This window comes from Sphaerodactylus townsendi, linkage group LG06 (genome assembly GCF_021028975.2).
Source record: "Sphaerodactylus townsendi isolate TG3544 linkage group LG06, MPM_Stown_v2.3, whole genome shotgun sequence".
NCBI lineage: Eukaryota > Metazoa > Chordata > Lepidosauria > Squamata > Sphaerodactylidae > Sphaerodactylus > Sphaerodactylus townsendi.
In genome coordinates, this window is record NC_059430.1 from 104842894 (window position 1) to 104860049 (window position 17156).

General features: G+C 48.0%; 2 protein-coding genes across 3 annotated transcripts in view; one reads left to right on the top strand and one right to left on the bottom strand.

The window, feature by feature from the left end:
* Positions 1 to 5884, bottom strand: part of FGR (FGR proto-oncogene, Src family tyrosine kinase) — a 74135-nt gene extending 68251 nt beyond the window's left edge. The window contains exon 1 of one of the 2 annotated variants that reach the window (XM_048500758.1): positions 5511 to 5884. The gene's annotated coding sequence lies outside the window, so the exon portion shown is untranslated. The remainder of the gene's footprint in view (positions 1 to 5510) is intronic. The other variant, XM_048500760.1, reaches the window with a different exon arrangement.
* Positions 5885 to 15151: 9267 nt separating this feature from the next.
* Positions 15152 to 17156, top strand: part of LOC125434902 (digestive cysteine proteinase 2-like) — a 36698-nt gene continuing 34693 nt past the window's right edge. The window contains exon 1 of the mRNA XM_048500748.1: positions 15152 to 15222. Coding sequence (XP_048356705.1) covers positions 15171 to 15222 — 52 coding nt within the window. The 5' untranslated portion in view covers positions 15152 to 15170. The remainder of the gene's footprint in view (positions 15223 to 17156) is intronic.

Genomic DNA, 17156 nt, shown 5'->3' on the forward strand with positions numbered 1-17156 from the left:
TCACCAGATAAAAGTCCGCTATTCATATGAAGGAGTGGGGAATCAAACCTGGATCTCCAGATTAGTGGTCCACCATTATTAACTACTACACCACATTGCCTGTTTGCCTAATTCAAAGGTTACGAGACTGTGGGCACCTTTGGAATTCTGACTCAGTGTGGTGAACACTGTCATAAAATTGCTGCCATTGCTTATGTTCTCTTACACAGTGAACGTCCTTGTGCTGGAGTGGCAGCTCCTGGTAAGCCACATTTTAAAAAATCTGCAAAGCCAATCTAATCATCAGAAACTTTGTTGGGCAAAAGTCCCACCTGGTCCCACCTACTTTATAAAAACACTCAGAGGAGGAGGAGGAGGAGTTTGGATTTATATCAATGCCAATCCAAACACGTCAGCAGCTAAGCACTACAAGAAGGAGAAGAGGAGGAGGAGGAATTATGGATTTATATCCTCCCTTTCTTTCCTGTAAGGAGGCTCAAAGGGGCTTACAATCTCCTTTCCCTCACCTACCCACCCCACAACAAACACCCTGTGAGATGGGTGGTGCTGCAAGAACTCCGAAGAACTGTGACTAGCCCAATGTCATCCAGCTGGCATGTGTTGGGAGTGCACAAGCTAATCTGGTTCACCAGATAAGCCTCCACAGCTAAAGTGGCAGAGCGGGGAATCAAACCCGGTTCTCCAGATTGGAGTGCACCTACTCTTAACTATTACACCACGCTGGTGGGAGCCAAGAAAGGTGTCAGTGGGCACCAGATCCCAATGACAACTCCTGGCCTAAAGTATCTGCCTTAAGGATGAACACTCCAGCACATCTCAAGAGATTAGCTCTGACTCATCAAATGTGATGCTGGAATTTTTTGTTAATCTTTATAAATTGCCACAATATTCCTTTTTTAATTTTTTGCTGCGACAGAATAATATTTTCTCCCATCTGGAACTCAAGCAATTGTATCAGAGAAGCTGGAGTTTTAACCACCCCCACATTCACACCAAATGAAGGAACAAAATGACGAAAGGCCAGTTCTGAACCAAGCTGTTCATGATTGCTCTCTCCATGCCCCACCTGGAGACATGGTTCCCCCCCCAACCCAAACAAGGATGATCTGCTACGGTCTTATCATTTTGCCCAGCCTTGTTCTCAAAGATGCTTCCAAAGAATGGAACAAGTCAGAATGAGAGAAAAGGCCATTGCTTTCACATCCTGCATGTGAGCTCCCAAAGGCACCTGGTGGGCCACTGCGAGTAGCAGAGTGCTGGGCTAGATGGACTCTGGTCTGATCCAGCAGGCTCTTTCTTATGTTCTTAAAAAACACCAGGAGCCAGAAATAAGCAAACAAAGCCAAAAATATTAAATGTGCAATTTGGGATCACTGAAAAATCAGTTCCTAATTGCATGGAGACAGTCACAGGTGTAACCTCTGAATGTGGAAGTCACAATCCAGGTGTGTGACTCCAGGTCTGCTACCTCCACACATTCATTCTATCTTATTTTTATCTAGGCCTTTCCTGTATACCCACTGTTCTTCTAGTTCCACAACAGCCCTGCCAGGTAAATTATGCTGAGAGATAAAGTGAGAGATAAAAAGACCGAGGTCATTCTTGCTGTTGTGGAGGTTTGAGCCCAAGCCTAACTCCTGCACCAGAATTGTTTATTGTTTACTTCATTTATACCCAGCCTTTTTCACCTCAACAGGGACCAAAAACATTTTCATCATTTTCCTCTCCCCTATTTCATCCTCACAACAATCCTGTGAAGTAGGTTAGGTTGAGAGGGTGAGATTGGCCAAGGGTCACCCAGAAGCTTCCATGGCAGAGTGGGGCATTCAGACCAAGGTCTCCCAGGTCCATGGCCCCTTCCGCACATGCAGAATAATGCACTTTCAATCCACTTTCACAATTATTTGCAAGTGGATTTTGCTATTCCACTCAGTAAAATCCAGCTGCAAAGTGCATTGAAAGTGCATTATTCTGCATGTGCGGAAGGGCCCCTAGTCTGACACTCTGTCCACCGCATCATGCTGGCTCTCAACCCCAAACTGCATATCTTTAAAGAACTATTAAGACAAGATCTACACGGCAGTTCCACTGCTCCTCGGCTTCCAAACTGGAAGCCGTCTTTTTCCGAGAATCTGCACATACTCCACTTCTGTACTATACTGGCTTTCCCCCACCTAACTGCTGCAATATTCCCGCCACTGCCTTTCTATACATTTTTCCAGAAAAACTGCAGTCCGAGGGGGTTTGCACACCATGTGGATGGGAAAGTATATATTGCCGAGCCTCACACCAACAGTGCCATTTTACAGATGTCAATTCCCCTGTGCTCCCCCCCATCACAACGCTTTTGGCCTGCTTTTTCTGAAAAAAAAATTTAGCCATTGCTCTGTCACCATCTCCGCATTTGCAGCAGCAATGGATGTGTGTACATCGGAGAACCAGAGACTGTCCAGACACATTATTGCTTTTTTCCTTGTAGAATGTTTATTGTGAAGTATGTGGGGTGCTTAGTCCCCTCTGGATATGGTTTGTACTTGAAAGTTGTGTGCATATACACTGTATGCATTCACACACTTAAATCTGTACTTTATTGTCTCCTGTTTACATTGTTGCTGGTAGCTTTGGGGCAGTAGGTGTGTTGGATTTTGCATCAGAGCATCTTTGACACATGGAAGCAATCTAAGTTGTACAGGTGGTCAATTATTGAGGGCAGTTTTACGGAAGCAGCATAGCACTAGAAATAAACCCCAGAATTCTCCCAAACATCAGCAGAGAATGAGGGTGTACTTATCGCACCACAACCCAATGTCTTGGGGGCAGCCTTTTTGAAACTTGTGAACTGTATTTCCTGTGAGCCAAAAACAGACACCTACACAGAGGGAGGAAGAGAAAGAAAGAACATTCACTTCTGCTAACAGCTGGGGGGAAACAGTGTGCAGGAGTAGTCATAGTAACCCCTTCCCCTTCCCTCCTCACCACCCCCACTGCTAAAGAGACCTGTCATCTCCTTCCAAGTCAACCATTGATTCAGGAAAACAGAATTTCTGAGGGTGGGAGAGGCCAATTTCCGGATCTGTGAGTTTTGGAAGAAGCGGAAATGACTGTCCTTTGGGTCCGTGCCTCAAAGGAACAACCAGAAAGTGACTTTGGCATACAGAAGATCCCTAGTTCGATCTCTAGCATTTCCATTTTCAAGGAACAGATAGGAGGTGATGGGAAAGAGTTCCATCTGAGACCTTGAAGAGCTGCTGCCTATCTAGGTAGACAGCGCTGGTCTTAATAAACTCTGTTCTCTCTTCACACATTACAGAGTTGGATCCGTTCCTTAACCTGTGTTAGATATAATTACACAAGAGTTGGTACTTCTCCTCAAATCCCACACATGCAGTGGCCAATTAGGACCATGGTCATGGCCGCAGTCTTTCTCAAGACACGATTCTCCAAATCTGACATTATCCCAGGGTGCTACCTGGAGAATTCCCACATGCTCCTGGGGATACACATGGGCTTCCTCAACAGGCCCAACAGCAACCCCGGGTTTGGTTCCGTATAAGGCACCTTCATTTAGGGCTCAGTGGCACAACACCTGCTTACATGCAGAAGGCCCTGGCTTCAATTCTGGACACCTGTCCACTGGAAGAGTGGGGAGGCAGATGTGAATTTCCAGCATTATGTCAGGGGGTTGGACTAGATGACCCTTGTGTTCCCTTTCAGTTCTATGTTTCCATCTCCAGTTAAAAGAGTCAGGTAGAAGGTGACCTGAAAAACCTCCATAACAAACCCCAAAGTGCTCCTGCCAATCAGAGTACGCAGCACTGCTGTTGATCAACCAATAGTCTGATTTGATATTAGGCAGCTTTATGTGTTCATTGGGTCCCCACCTTCCTTGCCTGAACTCCCAACTAATACAAGAGAGGAAGACCCAGCTTTTGGGAGAAGCCATGGCTGCGTGGCAGAGCATCTATCTTGCATGCAGAAGGTCCTAGGTTTGATCCCCAGCATCCCCAGCTATGAGGTGGTGTGAAAAATCTCTCTCTCCAAGGCCCTGAAGAACTGCTGCCAGTCAGAGTAGTCAACAGTGGCCTTGACAGACCAAAAATCTGGTACCCTATAAAGCAGGGGTAGGGAACCTGCGGCTCTCCAGATGTTCAGGAACTACAATTCCCATCAGCCCCTATCAGCATGGCCAATTGGCCATGCTGGCAGGGGCTGATGGGAATTGTAGTTCCTGAACATCTGGAGAGCCGCAGGTTCCCTACCCCTGCTATAAAGCAAGTGTGTGTGTGTGTGTGTGATACACTGCACCTGAACATGGAAGTTCTATTTAAACATCATGGCCGACAGCTGATGGTACCTTCCCTAACAGCTACTACTGCCAGCCAGAGCAGGCAATTGTGACCTTGAACTAAGGGAGGGGGATAATATGTGTGAGGTATGCCTGATAATCCAGAGCAAAAAAAAAGGCCTCGTTCTCTCGGCCCTTCTGACTTTGGACTGACTTTCCAGCTGGCCTGCTGGGCCAGAGAGAGCAGTCCGGTTTTTAGTGCTGGAGACCCTCTCCCGGTGTGGCTGTCTGCAAGAGGTGGTCCTGCGCAGGGGTCCTCAGCGGCGGTGGAGAGGAATAGGAGCGGCATGCAAGAGTGGGCGAGGGGTGAGAGAAAGGGCATCGAAGACGGCGGGCAGGTGTCCCGCAGGACTTGCTGTTGGCCAGGCTGGAGGGGGCCGGTTCCAGGTGCCTGGCCACAGTGGCCAGGGAGGGCCAGGAGAAGAGCCGGAGCCCGGAACCCAGCCTGCTGCTTTCCGTGCGCGCGTTTGCAGGATCCCCTTTGTCTCCGCTGCGGAAGAGCCGGCGACAGCAGAGCTTTCCTGCCCTGGCACGGCTGTCTCTTGGGGAGGGGGGGGGTGTTTCCTCCCGGATCCCCAGAGAAGCAACCAACGTCGCATTTGCACCCGATCCCAGCCGAGGGCGCCCAGTTGCAGCCCCCCGCAAGCAGCAGCGAGCGATGCCTGACCGGGGGGGGGGGCAGGGCCGTGCCGCCGGGATGCGCGCGCGCGCGTGTGGCTGGGGGTGCCTTTTCGCATGCACGCCCGAGCATGAAAAAGCCACAGGCCCCGGAGGGAGGGACGTGAACCTGTTCCTTCCAACACACGCCCCCCCTTCCCCAGCCCAGCCGTGCGGTTGCAAAAGACTCCGGAAAATTACAGCTCTCCATCCTTCCTCGCTCCCCCCGCCCCCGGACACGCTGCAGTTGCAAGAGCTCTGCTGGACCACAACACACACACCCCTTGAAAAGACCCCCCCAACCAACCAAACGCATCCTCTCGCAATCGCCTTTGTGCACCCGCCCCCCAGCACGTCTGCCGGGCCGGGCGACCCTGCGCTGCGCCCCCCACCGTCCAGCCTCCCGCATGGGCCAGTGCCCTCGGCCGGGGGGCAACGCACGCCCCCTTCCCTCTCGGCCAGCGCAGGCCAGCCGCGCGCAACCTGCGCCAGAGACCGCGCAACCCACCTCCGCCTGCCTGGCGCAGCTCGCCGGACGCTTCCCGCCGGCTTCGCTCCGGCTGCAGGAGCCGCTGCTGGGCTTGGACTGCTGCGCGCGTGGATTTCCCCGGCTGACCCTTCCGCTGGCGGGATGCCGCGGAGCCCAAACGCCGCCTCTTTCCTTTCCGGCCCTCCCCTGGCTCGTGCAGCGCCACTCCTTGCTTGATGCACGAGGGGGGGGCGTCTGGGGCATCTGTGCCAGGACCGGCGCGGGCACACCCCGGGAGCTGTCAGAGGACCACTTCCCCCACCCCTTCACGGGGCGAGCCAATCCAGAGCTCCGCAGAAGGATTTTTAAAAGCCTGTCGCGCATCGGCTTAAGATCGCCGTCCCTACAAGGTCTTTTCCGGAGCTGCCTTGGAAAAACCCCGGGATTTTTTCGCAGGAGTCCATGGCTTTGGGTGGCCGGGGAAACCGGGAATGGCATCCTTCGTTCCCTGTGATCAACGGGACGAAAGCTAAGCTTCGTTCTGGCCTTCAATGATTAACTTTAACATTCTTATTTCCCTTTTTTATATACATAAACAAATAGATCCTGCTTTTCCTTATGCTTAAAGTGGCCGACAGCAATCGCTTGCTAAAGAAAAAAATAGTTACATGGTAAATGTCACAGATGAAACCAAAGGTAAAACTATCCATTACAGCCAGTCTTTTTAAAAACCCAGAAAGCCAGCCCTGCAAACTTCATTAAAGGGCCCCTTCCAGAGGACTGGTCCCTTGACAGAAAAGGCAGCAGACCTCACCACGCGCTACGTACCTGGTGGTGAGAGAAGAGGAATTGTGACTCAGTGGCAAGCACCTTCTTTTGCATGCAGAAGGTCTCAGGTTCGAATCCCACGCAGTATGTAGGCTTAGAACAGTAGCCCTGGTTCTGTTGCGGCACAGAGAAACCTTGTCACAGCCCAAAGGTCGTTTTGTCCCCAGGTGGAGCTATTGAGAGGGGGTTTCTTCCACACAGCAGCATCATGTTTTTGTGCACCTCCCGAATTTCTCCCATCCTTCCTGTTTTGTTGTGATGGTTTGGGAAAGATTGCAGCAAAGTTGGGGCCGGCTGCCGTATGAACGGGAAAGTCTGAATTTCCCTGCGCCTCCCCCCCCCCACATTGGATAGTTGACCTTCTCCAGTCCCTTTATCAGACATCTCCCACCCACCCCTCATGCCACCAGGTGGACTTTTGGGGAGGGAGGGGGATTAACTGCTCACTGGTGTGTTGATATAACAACATGTCAATATGTCAGCTACTGATCGAAAAATCACCAGTAAAAGTGACTGGGTGGTGCAGAGGAGAGAGTATGGCTGCCATGGGGCAGGAAAAATATGGGGGAAACTTGCCCCGTTGCTACTGTGCTGCATAGGTAGCCTTAGCAACAGTGGAGAGAGCACAGGAAAGCACTGTTATGTAGGACAGACCAAAAACTCCCCAGCTTTCCTTCCAGCTTTTGTAAACAAAAGCCCACTTCTTTGGATGCAATAAGTATGCAGTCATTTTAATTAGGGGGTATATTAACTACAATTGCAGGGTATTTGTGAGGGGGGGTGAATTCTGCAAGGTGAAGGAGGCATAAAATGCAAGGCTTTCAGGACAGACAGGAATTCCACAAAAGAGACACACACCATTCACTAGTGATGCCAAGCTGATGGTCTGCACAAGGAGGGAAACTCTTGTTCAGGAAATGTGCTTGCACAGAAGCTAGACTATATGCCTGTTGCCCAATTCAGACCAAACAGCGGTTGCATGTCTCAAGATGGTCACGTGTAGCATGCTCTCCCAAGCAATAGAAACACCAGAAACACAATGACTGAAAGGCAGGGGTGTATTGCCCAGGGGGACATATGGGATCAAATGTCCCCAGGCTGCAGCCATTTAGTCATGTAGGGGGTACAAAAACGCCCCCCACGCTCCTCTTCCTTCCCCCCGGGGCCATACACTGACTTCAAGCCCTGGTGCAAAAAAAGTTGTTTGGTTGTGGTGAGGGAGGGCAGCCATCCATACTGGGAGGGAGGAGCTCTGGCTCATTCCGCACATGCAGAATAATGCACTTTCAAACTGCTTTCAATGCTCTTTGAAGCTGTGCGGAAAGGCAAAATCTACTTGCAAACAGTTGTGAAAGTGGTTTGAAAACGCATTATTTTGCATGTGCGGAAGGGGCCTCAGATTTTGCACCGGGCTATGTTTTCCCTAGATATGCCTCTGCGGAAAGGGGCTTGCATGAAGACCAAATTGATGCTAATTATATGACCACTCCTTTTATTCTATTACATAACAGACTTGGTAGTACAGGGGTACGATTTTAGGGAAATGGGTTGCAAAGGTATATGCAAGTGAAAAACGGTTGGGAACCATGGAGGAACTTTGGAGAGGGGGCGGGAGAAGCTGAAAGGAGCTTTCACTGCTCCTCTGGGGAACAAAGGGTTCCATCTCTCTTCGTTTTCCATTTAAAAGAAAACTCCAGCCCCTGCTTCAATAGCCTTTATCACAGACAGAATCAGTGGTGTAACTAGGCAAACTGGAGCCCTGGGCAAAACCTGAGTTTGATCCCCCCCCCCCCCCCGCGTGTGCCTGGCTCAACGCGCACCCCTCCCCGCCCCCTTGTAGCTATGCCCAGTGGCATATCTAGGCAAACTGGAGTTTGGCGGGGGGGGGCCCCCCTCATGGGCAGCCACCCTCTCCCACTGTGACCAAGCAATGATTTTTTACATCAGGTCGTTTCAAAGTCACCATCACATTATAGAACTTGCCCCAACTCACAAATCTTAACACAGCAATGGGCCATGCCACACAGCAGAAATAATTTTTTTGAAAACATTTTCAAAATGCTTTCAAAATGTTTTATTGCTGCTATGAAAACATTTTATGGTTTTATATCCAGTCCCCCTGATTGGGGGGAAACAGCATCACTTTCAATGTTGTTTAAACTGGGAACCCCAGATTCTCCCTTTAAGGTGGATTTAAAAGGAGAATCTGGGCTCCCTAGTTTAAACAAGTGATGCTGGAATCCATCCGCAAGCAGCATCATTTTCAGCTGGGTGACCTTGGGCTAGTCACAGTTCTTCGGAGCTCTCTCAGCCTCACCTACCTCATAGGGTGTTTGTTGGCAGGGGGAGGGAAAGGAGATTTTCAGCCCCTTTGAGTCTCCTTGCAGGAGAGAAAGAGGGATATAAATCCAACTCTTCTTCTTTCCCATCCTTACCTCTTCCATTTTACGTTGAAGACAGCCCCTTCCCTTCATTGGTGCCCAATTGTACTCTTTATTCCAGTTGGCTTCAAGTTTTTATGGACCCGTCCAATAAAGGTGAAGGGGAGGGGAGATCTTCTTGGAAATATTTCATGGGGTGGGGGAACTCTTTAATTTTTACAGAAAACAAAATTATTCAGATGGGTGAGATTAGAAAGGGAGCCACCATTTCTTCTGTAAAAGCCTGATTGGCAATCAGAAGAGATTGCAAATGGAGGGGGCGGATTCTGTGCTGCCAGACAGCATAAAGGAATTGCTGCAAAATTATTCGACTGAATTCAAAGGTAGCCCACTTGAGTTTGACCTGCAAAAGGGAGCCCAGAAATATGAACAGCTATGCAGGGTACAGTTTGCATTGACTGCTTTTGTAGACTGCCTCTCCAGAGAATGGACTGAAAGCAAACGGTGCTGAAGCTGTGCAGGGCTGGAAGGGAGGCTGCCTGGGAACCAGATGCAGGGCGCTTTGAGCCAGGGGGAGCAAAATGAACTAGCAAGCAAAAAGATGTAATGGGTTGCGGCATTAGGAAGGTTCCTACTCCAGATGAGGCAGCCTCATGAAAGCTGGTGCCTTCGGGGGTGCACGGACTGGAGGGCCTCAGCTTTTCACCTGTCACGTTTGATTGACTGCTGTCAGTGTTTTCTATTGTGCCATGTTATGCATTCTGCCATAAAGCTTGTTTGATATGCAAACCTTTTCTGGGTATCAGAATCCACATGCCACCAAACAGCTGATAGTGGATTCATGTAATAGATATTATCTCTGTGAATTAAATTATACTGCTTAGAGATTAAATACTGGTGAGCTATTGGCCATAGCACAGCAGAGTCCAGGCTGGAACAAGCGTTATCAGATTCTTTGGTTCGCTGCATTTTGGAATTCCCCAGAATTGAAATGAAGGTTCCTCTTTTATTGGCAAATCACTTGCCTTCCAAGGTTTCGCAAGAAGGAGTCTTAGCAAAGGAAAGTCAGCTGGGGTCAAATGCTGCTGTCATCCATACTGCAAGCAAAATGGTAAAGTAGTCAAGTAGCATCTGAAAGATGAACTGATTCGCAGTTCAGTCCTAGCAAAGTTACACCCAGTGGTGGGATTCAAATAATTTAACAACTTGTTGTTTACAAGCATAATTTTAACAACCGGTTCTGCCGAAGTGGTGTGAACCAGCTGAATCCCACCACTGGTTACACCCCTCTAAGTCCATAGAAGCTAATGAGTTTAGAAGGGTGTAACTCCATTTAGGATTGCATTCAAGCTGAAACGTGTCCAGAGGAGGGCAACCAAAATGGTAAAAGGTCTGGAATCCATGCCCTATGAAGACAGACTTAGGGTGCAGGGGATGTTTAGCCTGGAGAAGTGAAGATTAAGGGGGGACATGATAGCTATGTTTAAATATTTGAAGGGATGCCATGTCAAAGAGGGAGCAAGCTTGTTTTCTGCTGCCTCAGAGGCTAGGTCATGGAGTAGTGGATTCAAGCTGCAGGAAAAGAGATTCCACCTAAACATTAGGAAGAACTTTCTGACTGTCAGGGCTGTTCGACAGTGAAATCCACTGCCTTGGAGAGGGGTGGAGTCTCTTTCTCCAGAAGTTTTTAAACAGATGCTGAATGATCATATATCAGGAGTGCTTTGATTGTGTGTTCCTGCATGGCAGGGGGTTGGACTGGATGGCCCTTGTGGTCTTGGTAAACAACCAGTTGTTAAACCCAAGAAACCTTGAAGTATGCACAACTATAACAAAGAACAGTAACATGAAAAACATAATTGAAGTATTTTCAGTTTATCTGCATATCATCCACCTTAGCCCAAGGTAGGAAATAGCATTTCCTGATCTCATTTACATTTGCTCATTCTAGAGAAATGGCTGACTTAATATGGTGCATACTTACGCATTTATTTCTGGGTTTTAAAAATGTTTTCACACAATTATAGTTTTATTAGTTGTTGTACAGTCACTAAAACAGGCTCAGGAGGGCAATAATATTGACAATCCCATTAAACATAGGAAATCATAGAGCTGGAAGGGCCATACAGGTCACTTAGTCCAACCTCTTGCTCAGTGCAGTATCAGCCTAAAGCCACACCAGAAAATGTTTTGATAACCACCTCGCATCCCAAAGGCCCCAGATTCAGCCACCAGTGTTTCCACTTTTTAAAAAAGGATCAGGTAATAGGTGCTGTGAGAGGGAAGGCAGCAGAAAGCAGGGTTGATATACATGGATGGGTGACCACCTCTAAGGAAGGCCCTGTGGACAATAATGAACCACCTCTGCTTCTCACTTGCCTTGAAAGACTCTTGCTGGAGTTGTCCTAGTCAGTTGCAGGATAGGTACCTAGATAGATACCTCAGACCCTGGAGAACTGCAGCTAGTCAGAGTAGACAAGACTGGCCTTGACAGACCAATTGTCTAATAGCAGAAAGTTGTTTTGTGCGTTCAAACATATACTATTGTGGAGCATCCTAAGCTTAGCCGTTAGCCATAACCTGGCTTCCAGGTGTGGGGATCTTAAACACATAGCTTAGTTCCAAGCTTGGCTTGGAATGCCCCCTGCTGTTCATTATGGGATAGTACAACATCGGTTTTCCCTCCAAAACCTTTTTGTTTTTTTCCACTTACACATCAGGGTTACCCAAGAGCAGGATATGTGGGCAAAATAGTGCCCATGGGTGCTGTGGCACCTGCCAAAACCTTTCCTGCAGCCTGCCAAGTGTTTTTTAAAAGTACGTGGAGCCAGGTGGGGCATTTGCCCAGCAACACTTCTGACTGACCAACTGAGAATTGGTTGGCTGTGCTGGTTTTTAAAAATATTGCTTTGGCACTGCAGCAGCTGCCACCTCAGCACAAAGATCATGGCTGTATGGCTGAAGGTTACCTGCGGCCGCCATTTTCATTTCAGAGCAGCTAACAACATGGCTCAGAGCAGCTGACAACATGATAAACAATACATAAGACTAAATAGAACCAATTTCAGATGGCAACTAAGCATTTCAGGCTATACAAATTATAAAAACCAAAACAGCAGCATTAACAGGTATCAACTAAATCCATACAATATCTAATACATCAATAAAAATCAATACATTAGGAACATCAGAGTAGCAATAGTAGCAATTTTGTTGCTGGCTCTAATACATCAAGGGCCCTTCCCCACTTACCTTAAGCCCCGTGCTACTCTCCTAAAATAGCGCGGGGTCCAGCTGCACTCCCCACTTCAGGGGCGGCGAGAACGCAGCCGCCCCGACGCTGCCTCTCTTGCGCCCCCTCAGCGTGCGTAATTCCTGGCGCCTTTTCAAATGGCGCCTTTTGATGACCCCACGCTGAGCGCGGGGTTGTGGGGAAGCCAGGGCGCGCACCAGGTATTGCGCGCACTGGGAATTGTGCGCAGCAACCCTCCGACAAGGGTAAGTGGGGAAAGGGCCAATATAAATCAATACATTAGCAACGTCAGAGTAGCAATTTTGAGGCTGGCTCTGCCTCCTACAGCAGCCATTTTTAGCAGCCATTTTGTGGCTGTGCCAATTGTGCTATGTCCGAATTCCAAAAGCACCCACAAGCTCAAAAAGAATAGTTTGGATTTATACCTTTCCTTTCTCTCCTATAAGTAGTCTCAAAGCAGCCTACAAACTCCTTTCTGTTCCCCTCCTTACAGGAGACACCTTGTGAGGCAGGCGGGGCTGAGGGACTTTGGGGGAAACTGTGACTAGCCCAAGGTCACCCAGCAGGCTTTATATGTAGGTTCTGTAGATATTAACACACAAGGCTTTTGATAGCAGGAAGGTAAGCATTCTCACCTGATGTGTATTTTAATAGCACAGGCTCAGGGACTGGCCAAGCTAGTTGTTAGCTCTATTTAGCCAGCAGTCCAGAAGTTGTTCTGCTAAATCATTTCTCTCTTCATTCATCAGATAAACTAAAACAATTTATTTAGCAAGTCTGAGGTCTGCCTCTTATATATTTTTTTATCCTATCTTCCAAGGAAATCAGGTTAGATCATTCTTTCCCATACACTACAACCCTCAGAGATAGTTTAGGTTAAGAGAGAGACTGGCCTCAATTCATCCCAGGGATTTCTGGAGCTCAACTTGGGAATTATGTGGAAAACCAATAAATAAATACCCCACTTACAAACTACTGCTATAGCTTTACAGACCTCTTGTTGGGATATGTACCAAGTTGGGTTTATCTATGCAATGTATGACTAACTCAGCAAAATAAAGCTTGTCAGCTGTGTATTGTAACTCATGTCACCAGGGATTCAATAAGCAATTTAAATTTGCTGTCTGTGACTGTTAAAATCCCCAAGAATACCCGCTGGCAGACACAGCAGACAAAATACAGCCATAATAGACAGTTGTGTTTGCCTGGTGGGTCACCACAGTACAAGCTTGATATGTGAGCACAGAAGGGTCCGAAGAAGAACTGAGTTTTTGATCAAGGTTAAGGTTTTTATTAACTGGCCTGGCTTATTTGCCTTCAACAGTTGCCTCCTTCACAGAAATGGAGCAGGTGGAGTGGACTTTCTGTTGAGAATTCATTTCCTGTTTGAATTCACAGTGAATTAATTGCATTCACAGCAATTAATTGCATTCGCAGCAAAAATGGAGCGTCTGTGTTTGAGTGGCCTCCTACAGTTTCTTCGGCCATTCCTTTGAACACACCCCCTCCCCTCGTGCCACTGGAGGCCTTTATGCTAGCTTTAAAAACAAAAACAAATAAGCAATTACAGCAGTACAGCAACTATTTTTTTAAAATCAGCAAAAAGCACTCTGGTGGTATAGTGACAAAAATGGCTGCAAGGAGGGGCAACAGGGTGAGCATCTCCCCCCCCCATATGGCATGCTAATGGACTATAGTTTATCTAGAACGATCATAGAGAGGCAGGTTTGGGAAAGACTGGCACAAAGTAAAAGAAACCCTGAGTCGGGGGGGCGGGGGGCTGTGTTTGGGGTCTGTCTGGCCAGCACCCCAACACCCTCCTCACACCCCTCCCTTTCATGGACCCCCACCCATAGACAGGAGGACACCCTGCAACTGGCAACCCTGCCCCTGGACTTACCAGCAAACAAAGGCACCCCATGGAAGCCAGAAGCTTCAGGGAGCTGGTGCAGAGGTCTGGACAGCAGGAGCCGGCCTCCATACTTCCACAGAGTAGGGCAGGGCCAACACAGGTGAAACCAGGCTGTAATCAGCAGGCCTCAGCAGTTTCCCAGGGCTGACACAACCCAGTCCAGGTTGTAATGGGCGGGGGGAGGACCAACAGTACAGGGGGGCCAATCCCTAGCCTGCAGGGCTGAACAGACAGCCTACCAACTATTAATAGCTTGGTGGAGGGAAATTGGGGAGGGGAGGAACCCTTTTGAGAGGGATAAAAGGAGGGCAGGGGGGCAAGCACAGGGTGGTTGATGGAAGGGATGTAGAAAGGACTGTAACTGAAGCAAAAATAAAGGCCTTCGAAGCAAAGAACCCCGTGGTTTTCTTCACATTTTGTTGTTGTGCTGCTTGGTTGTGCGAATCTTAGCTTATCCTGAGAGGATGGCAGAGAGGGGTGATGTTTACAACCTGGAAAGTGGACAATTGGAAAACAGTGTCATGGGAATGCTTTGGAACATCTCTGCTCTGAAGAAGACTTTGGATTTATACCCCACCTTTCTGTCCTGGAAGGTGGCTTACAAACGCCTTCCCTTTCTTTCCCCACAACAGACACCTTGTGAGGTAGGTGGGGCTGAGAGAGTTCTGAGAGAACTGTGACTAGCCCAAGGTCACCAGCAGGAATGTAGGAGTGTGGAAACACATCTGGTTCACCAAATAAGCCTCTGCCACTCAGGTGGAGGAATGGGGAATCAAACCTGGTTCCCCAGATTAGAATCCACCTGCTGTTAACCACCACACCATGCTGGCTCTCTGGTTTGGAAGCCAGGACAGAGCTAAATCACTGTGTGGATGTATGAACTGTGTGCCCTTCCAGAATTTTCCAGGACATTCACTTGGCATTACAAGTTACATCTAAGTAGGAGATTGACTCCTAGACAGAAGTATCATGGCAACATTTCAGTATGGAAGCACTTTCAAGTATGGTTGGCACAGAGGAGATCGGGAAATGAGAAATAAAATGTGATGCTACAAGGTATTAGAGAATCTTCCAAGTGCCACCAAACTCTGTTTTGATTTAATACTTATGTGTCACTTTACTATGAAAGACAGACTGCCAGGAAAAAAGGTTGGCCAATTTCCTATGCATGCTCAGCCAAACCTTCCTTTTAAAAAACCTGCTTGGGAAAGTACATGTAGCTCCACCCTTCAAAGAGGCTTTTATGGCTCTCATTGGTTGTCTGGTTTGCTTTAAATGACAGGTAGAACTTCCCTACTCAGCAAGCTGGAAGGAGAAATAGAAAGATGAAGATGTTTGGTGGTTTGCTGGCTCTTTGTTTGTGCTGTCTGGCTTTAGGTAAGTTCCTGTGGCGAGAAAATGTGGCAGGCAGGTAAAAATCCCACTTGGTACTGTGGTATTTGCATCCCTTGCTGTGGATGGTGTCCCAGAGTCTGCTGATCTGTTTGCTGTGGGTCATTGTATTGACTGTGCTGTTGGAAGCATAATGTAGGACCGTAGGTTGACAACTGTAGTTGGATGCTGATTTTGGTTGGGGTTGCGGCTCAGTGGCTGAGCTTCTGCCTGGCATGCAAAAATTCTTGTATTCAGTTCCTGTCATCTTCAGTGAAAAAGACCAGGTAAGAAGCCATGTGAAATACCTCTGCTTGAAACTCTGGCCATTGCCAGTTAGAGCAGGCACTGCTGATCTTGGTGATCTGTTTGCTGTGGTGTCAGGGTTCACAAGGTTTGGGGTCACCAGCCAATGATATTGTAATGCTATGATTTTACAGATCTAAGGTCCACAACCCTTTGAGTTTATAATCCTGGGTGTCAGGCTTTGTGTGCTTTGCAGGTTAGACCATTGGGGTTGATGCGCTGAGCTGTCAGTGCATTGACTGTGTGTCAGTGCATTGTGGCAAATGTATTTACTTAGAAATGTGTTTACTTAGAAATGGGGAGAGGATGAGGGGACTATTCTTGCAGACCTTGGAAAAATGGATCCAATGTTGTGAATGTTGATGGCTGTATTCTTTTCTGTATAAAACCCACAGTGATGCAGCAGATAGTTTGTTGTTTGAGATGTGAGAGTTGGGGCTACCATGTGGGCTGGTTCCGCATGGGCAAACAAACACTGGTGTAGGATGCTATAAAACCTGTTTGGGGGGGAGGACTTTGCAGAGGTCCTGCCTCCAAAACGAGTCTGGCCTGTTTTATTTTCCCCAACCCAGGTTTTCTAAAAATCGCTAAACTAGTGATTGTTTTGAAAAATCCAGGGTTGGAGCAGTGAACTACCAGGCAGGAGGCACTTTATTTCCCTCCCTTCCACCGTGACCTTCATGGTGAGGGGCAAGCTGACTGCTCGCCATTGCCCGGCAATTCCAGGGAGGCCCCTTTTCCTTTTTAAAAATTTTTTGCAGGTTGCCTCTGCGTAGCTACACAGGTGCAGGTGGTCATATCACGGGACTATTGGCACAGCTGTAAGGTTTCATCTCTGCATGCCTGCATAGCTACACACATTTTGCTGGAAATTTTAAAACAAGAGAAGCGTCTCTGTGCATAGCATGAAAGCAACCCAGATTGTTTCCATTGGCTCCAGTCGCTGCCTGCACAGGATGCATGTGAACGGGTGAACAGGAAAATGGGTTCCTTTATCACAACTGAAGCCCATTATACATTTGCTGTGCGGAATCAGCCATGGTGTAGTGGTTGTAGGGTCTGGGAGATCCAGGTGTGAATGGGGGCTTGCTTGGTAACTGTAAGTCAGGAACAACTCAGCCTAACCTACTTCACAGGGTTGTTGTGCTGATAACATGTAGTGAAGGAGAATGATGTATTTGTTATATTGTCAAAGATTTTCACGGCCAGAATCACTTGGGTGCTGTGTGGTTTCCGGGCTGGATGTCCGTGTTCTAGCAGCATTCTCTCCTGACGTTTCGCCTGCATCCGTGGCTGGCATCTTCAGAGAATCTGATGATCCTCTGAAGATGCCAGCCACAGATGCAGGCAATGCCAGCCACAGATGCAGATCCTCTGAAGATGCCAGCCACAGATGCAGGCGAAACGTCAGGAGAGAATGCTGCTAGAACACGGCCATACAGCCTGGAAAACCACACAGCACCCCGATGTATTTGTTTGTTAAAGGTATTCATCCTTTGCCTTTCTATAGCCATATTCAAGGTGGCTTAGGGGGAAAAACACAATAATGCAATAGCAAGAAAACCAAGGAAAATAGAACACAATAAAATCATACCATACAATTAAAAAATCAATAAAATACCCCTATGAAGCCT